We start from the raw sequence: 8552 nt of genomic DNA, 5'->3' as shown, positions 1-8552 counted from the left end.
ATTGAATACGTACTCAGTTTAAAAAATTGGAAGAAGATTTTCACTTTGATAAGCATAAATTTTCAGAAATAAAAGATACGATTTATGACCAGAATAACAGAAATGATTTGTCTTAACTTCTCAGTCGTGATGGAGTGGATTTTTATTATTCTGAGAAATAGTAGTAAACGTGGTTCTAACCTGGTGTTTTTTTCATTTTTGGCGGTCCAATTAAGGGGCAAACTGAATTAGGCAACTGAATTACGCTATTCAGATACGTAATTATATATTTAACTACTGGCGAGGTTTTGTGATTAGCATTAGTTGAAGTGACGTACATTTTCAATGAGACGCACATCTACCAAACGACGCATAACAAATAATGTTGACCCAAATTTAAAGCCACTCGAGGTCATTATTTATTCCTGTTATCACTTTACTCGATCGACGATCGAATATTAATGTTATTATTAATAGCAGTAGTAGTAGAATGGTTTGCTAGCGTTTCAGCTATCTTGTTTTTTTGCACGGGATTTTAAAGGATTACATCGCCCGCAAGGCGGAAGATCACAATAACACAAAATTGCAAATTAATTATCACCCTCAAGGGGCGGAATATCTCAGATGTCAAGCCCGCTGAAGCGGGCGCGAGAGAAGCAGCGTTAGCATCTCAAAGAGACGACGTGACAAGGATAGGGAAAGGTGACAAGGAGAGATAAGTGACAAGTAGGGACAGATGACAAAGAGGGATAGGTGACAAGAATGGACAGATGAAAAGCAACAGAAACTAAGACATTCGAACAAGAGGTCGTTTACACGGGACATCGGCCGCCCGCACTAGAGAGACAGAGATGGGAAATGTAAGGAATCCTACCTACATACATAATTAACTTAATGCATGGAATCCTACCTACATAATAAACTTAACCACACAACTGAGTCCCGCTGTCAGATACTGCGAGCTCAGCGGTGGGGCGCTCAGGAACATTCCCCCTATAGGAGCGCGAAATCCAATAGGACTTCTGACAAGCATGATTGCGCGCACCTCTGCGCATGAAAATTTTAACGATTCCAGTCGCATAAAAAAATTGTGTAAGCTTTGCGCTCGATAATAACCCGAGTTATCGCTTAACTCCATTCGTATAAAATAATTGTTTAAGCTTCAGGCGCGATAATAACCCGAGTTTTCATTTAACTTTATTCGTATAAAAAAATTTTTAGTCTTTGTTTGATTGTAATGTGCACTATTTTAAGTCCGTCTCTGTATAATTTCTTCAATACTTCTACCTCATCAGTGTTGCTCAGCAGCGCTCGCACGTCATCAGGCGATAGGAACCGAGTGGCGTCGGCCTCTGCAGCCGACAAGCCGCGACTGTGGAAGGCGTCGCCCGTCACGGAGAGCTTATACATGGCTGAAATATATAAGGTTGACCCACGAGAAATTCCGTCTTTCAGTTCAAGCTTTCTTGTTACGTCACGTAGATCGAGAAACGTAAACAATCCCGTCATTCCCATGACGGATTGGTTGACTGGTTTGATCGTATTTCGGTGATTGGTTAACGCCTGTGATGCCACTGAGATCAGTGACGTCACAGGCGAAAACAAACTCCATCCGCAAAAATAAGCTACTCGTGGGTCAACCTTATACTAGTTCAACCATGAGCTTATATACCGCCTGCGGATCGTCACTTCAGTTTCGGCCCGTTGCAGTAAACCGCTCAGAGCTTTTACCATCTCGTCCGGTGAGAGAAGCACATTCACAAGGCATATGAGAAAGATGCCAAAGTTAAGACATGAATGCAATAAAGAAATCGTCTCGATTCAGTCTCATCTTTACCACTGTTTAGGTCCGCCCCTAAAAATGGTAGAATTCAAGTTTGCTTTGTTCTTGGTAATTGAACATGCGATTAGTTGTTCATATATGGCATAAAATGTTGTTAAATATTTTTGAGAAAGTTTCTTGTTTTAAAACACGCGCAATTATAATCATAAAGGGATTGATAACTCAAAGTAAAATAATTGAAAATTTATAATGATATATAAGTTGAATTTGAGCTGTTATTCATTCACAATAAAACTCAGAACGGCGGAAGATAATATATAATTGATCGCATGTAACAAAAAGGCGGAATATTTTATTACCTGCCATCAATTAGCAGCATTTCCTGCGGTTTTTGTAGCCCGTTCGATTATGCGACTCGGTTAATATCGATGTTGCTGTACTGTAATGTCGAAAACTGTACTGCAGTTCAGTTAGTATTCTTACGCAAACAGTGAGCAAAGGGTTTTTATCGCAACTATGCGTTGCGTTTAAGTTTCGGCTTCTACCAATGCAGTGTCAGTTTTGCCTACTATATAAGAGTGCGCTTAATTATGATGGTGTGATGGCCGTATAATTTAAGAGTTTTTTGTAGGTTTACAATTTTTGGAAAACAAAGTAGACGATTTGTGAATAATTTTGGCTCCGTTCTTTCTTGATTTGGAGTGATTTATTTTGTATAACTTTTTTTATAATGTATTCAAATCTTCCTTAGTAATACAGTTATTTTATGCGTTCGCACCTGAAGGTATGTTAAAAATCTTAGTGGAGTTGACCATGATGGCAATGAGCCTGTTCAAAGCTTCATCAAGATGGTATACAGCATTGGAAAGTCATACCATGCAAATAAATAATTTCTGTCTCCATTCTGCCGTTATTCTCATTCTTCAACAATCGATTTAATTTCTATTGTTGTATTGATTTTGCTTCAACTAATAAATTTTTACATTGATTTACACGCGCGCTTGCGAGATTCATTTTTAATTAATAATTATATTCTTTCTATAAAAACCTGCTATCTCGCTTTTTATAGAGTTAAATTCTATTTATATAAACCTGCTCTAACCTTTTTTTATTAAAAGTTGCATTCTCCCTCTAAAAACCTGCTCTCACTTTTTTATTATGAGTTATATTCTCCCTATATAAATCTGCTTTCACTATTTTTTATTGAGGGTTATATTCTTTTTACATAAACCTGCTCTCATGTTTTTTTATTAAGAGTTATTGTAGGCGCAGCTTTGACGCATATCTTGTAGCATTTGTTTATCTTAGTAGTTTTCAGTCTCGCTCTGTCATCACGTGTCATTTTTGATATCGACGTTGACCAGTACGGTATGGTATAGAGACGCTGAACATTTATTGTCATATTGTTATTTGTCTGATTTAAGTTGTAATATATAGGATGTATTACTATACGTAAAGGCATTGTAATATTTTTTAAACCTAGATGCAAAATAGTTTCAAGGTGCGGCATAAGACTAATAACCGCGACCTTGGCTCGGAGCCTGTACGTGTTGGCGAACATTTTTGTTAAAGTTTGTTGGAATTAAAATTTCGTGTGTTCGTAACCTAAGTTTCATTGACCGTGCCCTTGTGTGAATTACATGATCAGGAAACAAGAAGACAATTGCACAGCATAGGATGGTTACTGAATAATGAATATACCTCTTACAGTTATATTCTCATGCAGTTATATAAACCTGCTCTCACTATTCATTTGCCACGCACAGGTTCTCTTATCTTTTCTGCGCGTATCTGTGCTATCTCTATTCATGTATTTATGCTCTCAAGAATACACCACTAATATTAGCTAATGATCATAATGTCTTCACTTATGCTTGTTATTTTCATTTTAACGCATTCATGACTAGAACGCATTAACGACAGTTCTCAATGTAATACTCATCCCTAAATATAATTGATCACTTCACTTCATGAATGAATTGCGCTGTATTTCGTGTTATATTCGATCATCTACCATCTCTCTAAAAATGCAAGTCAATTGCAATGGGCGCTGTTGATGAAACTTAAAAAATGTTTTTAAATAACAGACTATGCTCAACATATGCTATGCTAAACATAACTATGCTAAACATATGAAAAATGTTGTTAAATAACAGACTATAATGTTACGAAGCGGCAACTATAAATTTTTTATGTGAAATAATAACAATGGCGTAGAGATAACCCTTTATTTGTTATCATATTCAAGAAATAACCAAGCAGAGATAAGATATGGCGCAGCCATACTTTATCTTAGCCAGATTTACTCCACGTTTTACGTTTAGTCCAGATTTAACGTTACTCTTCAGATCACAATCTTCTCAATATCGTCTTCTCTCTGTAAATCTTCCACTTATTCTAGTGAGCTAACGACACGTGTGTAGAAAGAAGCGTGAAAAACAGCAACATCTTACAACAAAGGCGCTAACACTCCACGTGGTTCTCTCGTTAGCCTCGCCCTTCGTTACAACTTCGCAGTTCGCGCCAGTGCGCGTTCGGTGCTCGTGCGATAAACGTATGGTCACGCGGGCTCGTTCTGTGTCCCCTAATATGCAGTTGCTACATTTATATATTTCTAAGCCTAATAGCTATATTTTATCATGTCACCGTACATTTGTGTGTTCCTTCTTGTCAGTTAATGTGTGTATGATTCTAAAATTGATGATGCAGTATTAATTTCATGTTATCGAATATAGATAGAAGTTATGGCACATTATTACACGGCGCCAAGCCATTGCAGTTGTCGGTCATTGCTAGACACACATGTTCATTGGCCACATATATCATAGTTCACAGTTATTATCAATTTGAGTGACCTTTGTATAGAGACAGTTAGTTAGGGAGGCGCCATCCTTCAAGCGTCTGAGTCGTGGAAATAACTCATTTACTCAGTGCCTTCTACCTGTGTAAAATGACCCATTCTGACATGAACCACACCATTCTGACGGTTGAGTATTGAAACGAAAATGATTGGCATCTTCGCTGTATAGTGAAAAGCGTCCAGAGCTGAATCCTCAACCAATCTCTATCCCAACCATTGAGTATAACTTAGGCGTGTCAGCGTGTGCCATATTTACCGGTAATTTTTCTTAGTCAGTGACTGTGACTGTGATTTTTTATAGTGACTGTGATTTTTTTACGCCGCAAAGGGACAGCATAGACGCCCGTCCCGTTTTCTGCAACTCTAAGTCATTGAGAAAATTTTCGTGGAAGACTGTTCCGTTCTTTCGATCGTATCCCTGAGCTCGATTATTATAATGATTTATCATTCGCGTGTGTCTTGCGTTGAATTTGTTGAAATATATTGTGTAGTCTTAACACAATTGCCTTTTATAAGCCTAATCTCTGGTCTCCCGATTTCAGGCATCGTAATCGTTTATGAAGCTTAGCCGCATCTTTCTTTCTTGTCTGCCAAAACACCTTGTGTAAGTGATTAATGTAACACAGTGCTTTTGTTAGTGTTATCATAAATCCTTCATGAAATTCACAATGAAATCTCGTGTCATTGAATAGTTGATTATTAATAATTATACTCTCTCTATATAAACAAGCTATTACGTTTTTATTAAGAGATACATTCTCCGTATATAGACCTGCTATCACGTTTCCTTATGAAAAGTTGCATTCTCCGCTATATAAACCTGTTCTCACGTTTTTTTTTCATTAAGGGTTATATTCTCTTAATATAAACATGCTTGATAGTTGATTAAAGGCGTAGGTGACCTGCACTCAGCTACAATACTGTATATTAAATTTAAAAGATGGTCCAGTCCTTACCCAATGTAAGTTACATGTATGATTTTTGTCACCTACTATAACTAAATGTTGAACCTCGCGTTTACACTTACGTCATCAACGCCTGCCACATAAGCAAAACTCTTCGTTAACTAACACATAACACAAGGAAGCTTGGTTATACAGCACCAGTGGTGCAGTGGTGAGAGACTCTGTCTCAAGCACCCAGCGCTCGGGTTCGGGTCCCATTGACGACAAGGTCTTCCGGAAAGCTCAGCTCATGGTCAACTCAGCCATTCATACGACTCTAGTTGATAAATGAGTACCTGGCTTGTCCAGGGTGTTGTGTTAGGGTACGCACACAGTGGACACAGTGGAAGCAGGTTTGCCCGCGCGGGCAACCTGCTCCAACCTGCCACAAGAATGATCATTGGATAATAATGTAAGTGTTCACAGTGAAAACTCAATCGAACTTGAATAGAAGAACAAATTCTGCCGTCTTATTCTAAGTACGGTATGCGTGTTTGAGAAATTCAAAAAAGGGACAAAAAACTCGATAAATGATTTTCACTTCGGTACATGATAATTTTGTGCAGAAATAAATATTTATATTTAATGGATGACTTCCAAGCGTGTCTTGCCACGACAATTAATCTTCGGATTACTTTAATTAGCTGATGACTAATGACAATTTTTCTACATTTTGCAGGTAGTTACGGTCGAAGTCACTCGCGAAAATGCCAAGGACGTACGTCGACAATGCCTATAACCGTAGTGTTGGAAGAGTAGGATTGCCTGTTGGGTCTGCAGTCATTTCCTCTGGCTCCTCGGCCAGTTCCTACAATACCTCATACGGGAGCGCGAGCTCTTCTGGCAGAACCTATGTCGACAACTCTTTCAACCGTAGTGTGGGAAGAGTGGGGTTACCTGTTGGTTCTGCGGTCATTTCATCTGGCTCCACGGCAAGTCCGTCTAATACCTCGTACGGGACTGCGAGCTCCTCAGGTAGAACCTACGTCGACAACTCTTTCAACCGTAGTGTGGGGAGAGTCGGCTTACCTGTTGGATCTGCTGTCATTTCCTCTGGCTCCACGGCAAGTCCGTCTAATACCTCGTACGGGACTGCGAGCTCATCAAGTAGAACATACGTTGACAACTCTTTCAATCGCAATGTTGGACGAGTGGGATTACCCGTCGGATCTGCAGTTAATTCTTCTGGCTCCAGTGCGAATACCGCCTCTACTTCTTCGGGAAAAGTTTACGTTGACAATGCACTTAACCGCCGTTTAGGTCGGGTTGGTCAGCCTCTTGGATCTGCGGTCGTGCTTTCGAATACACTATCAAATTCATCCCGTTTCTGTGACATCGACTTGAAAACGTACATTGACGATTGTACGAAAGCGAATCTGTCGTCGCACAGACAAGGAAGAAAGGGGCCTGGCTGCTCGAGGTCAGCTACTTCGAAATCACTTGGAGTCGTCTACCGACATCTATTGAGTATTCCTCAAGAAGACTTGGATCTGTCTACCGAAGACTTGACTGAAAACGAAATAAACTATGCTGTCGACCGGGTGCTGCAGCATTTCACTCGAGCTATGGAAATTGAGAAGTGGAAAAATGATTCAAAACTTGATCAAGATCCCAAGACATCAACAAACATCATCACGAATTTCCTAGGGAACAGTATCAAGTACGAAGACATTGAGCTTCGCAGTATCATTGGTATTGGAGCCTTCGGTGTCGTTTATGTCGCTAAGTACTTAGGGTCCATCATCGCTGTCAAGAAGCTGTGTGTCCAACGCGTCTCTAAGAAAATGCAAACAAAATTCAACGAAGAGGTCGGAGTTTTGTCTAAACTGAATCATCCCAACATAGTAAAGTTTATAGGAGCTTGCGTAGTTTCTCCTAACTTGTGCATCTGTATGGAATACATGAAGATGAGTCTTCATGAAGCTCTGCACATGGAAGAAATGAGTTTCTCCGAGGCCCAAAAGTTTTCGATGATTTGTCATGTCGCCCTTGGGCTTGAGTACCTCCACTCGCAGGGTGTTGCTCACTGTGACATCAAATCCCAAAATGTCCTGATTGATTTCAACGAAAAATCTATGGACGATTCTTTAACTGCAAAGCTGACCGACTTTGGCCTTTCTATGATGAAGAATAATTCTGAGTCAGTTTCAACTACGAGTGAATGCCGTGGCAACATCGGCACTCCCCGATATAGTGCGCCAGAAGTCTTACGAGGCGAAATGCTCAACATTCCTGCGTGGATGGCGGCCGATGTTTATTCACTATCTTTGGTTGTATTTGAAATCGTATGTGGTGAGGAACCGTTTGATACTTTGAACGTTTATCAACTAAGGAAGGAAGTTGGAGAAAAACGTTTAACCCCGCAAGTCAGCGATGATCTGCATGTAGAAACTTGGCTGCAGCAACTTTTCGATATGTGCTGGAGTAGAGATTCAAAGAAACGGCCATCTGCTACGGGCTTCAAGCTTAACTTTGCCGGTAAACCTAACCTGTACCTTAAAACTTGAAAGGTTTTCCATTGTTTTTGGACGTTCCTGAGTTAGGTATGTTGACTAAATGGAATTCTTGTCAAATGAATACAAGGAAAATTTCATATTTTCGTACCTTTTCTCATATGCAGGGAAGCTATTCAAATTGTTACAAGTTCAAGTTTATTAATAGTTATATTCTCTTATCTTCACGGAAGCTATTCTAATTGTTACAAATTCAAGTTTATTACCAGTTGTTAACAATAATTTAAAAGCAAGGAAAACAGCCAAAAAAATTGACTATTTCTTATGAGAGAAAACGTTTCGGAGTTAAGCTCCATCATCAGTTCAAAAACCGAAAACACAAGTATAAACAAGTAGAAAACTAAAATTCACATTGAAGATATTAAAACAAATAATTCAGCAGTACGCGTTCATGCCGAGCAGTGCAACGTACCGGTGTCCGATAGTGATTTTAGAGTTTCAGCTTCCACAGCCGCTTTTTCTGGCCTGCGAAT

General features: G+C 39.4%; 1 protein-coding gene across 2 annotated transcripts; it reads left to right on the top strand.

Moving 5' to 3' along the window:
- Window positions 1–4694: 4694 nt before the first annotated feature.
- LOC108669739 (dual specificity protein kinase splB-like) lies at window positions 4695–8319 on the top strand. Of its 2 annotated transcripts, XM_018157146.2 has the most exons (3): window positions 4695–4880; window positions 5165–5226; window positions 6246–8319. In XM_018157146.2, exon 3 carries the CDS (start codon window positions 6274–6276, stop codon window positions 8071–8073), a length of 1800 nt encoding a protein of 599 aa, XP_018012635.1. In that variant the 5' UTR covers window positions 4695–4880; window positions 5165–5226; window positions 6246–6273; the 3' UTR covers window positions 8074–8319. The 2 variants fall into 2 exon arrangements, with proteins under 2 accessions (XP_018012635.1, XP_018012634.1); XM_018157145.2 differs by lacking the exon at window positions 4695–4880 and having other exon boundaries at window positions 5143–5226.
- Window positions 8320–8552: the final 233 nt, after the last annotated feature.

The sequence above is a fragment of the Hyalella azteca genome, unplaced genomic scaffold (genome assembly GCF_000764305.2).
Source record: "Hyalella azteca isolate HAZT.00-mixed unplaced genomic scaffold, Hazt_2.0.2 contig1167, whole genome shotgun sequence".
Classification (NCBI taxonomy): Eukaryota; Metazoa; Arthropoda; class Malacostraca; order Amphipoda; family Hyalellidae; genus Hyalella; species Hyalella azteca.
Note: the sequence above shows the minus strand (reverse complement) of the source record. Positions and strands in the feature narration are given on the sequence as shown.

Bases quoted from the DNA above. Each gene is read 5' to 3' on its own strand.
- LOC108669739 (XM_018157146.2), top strand. From the start codon at position 6,274: ATGCCAAGGACGTACGTCGACAATGCCTATAACCGTAGTGTTGGAAGA.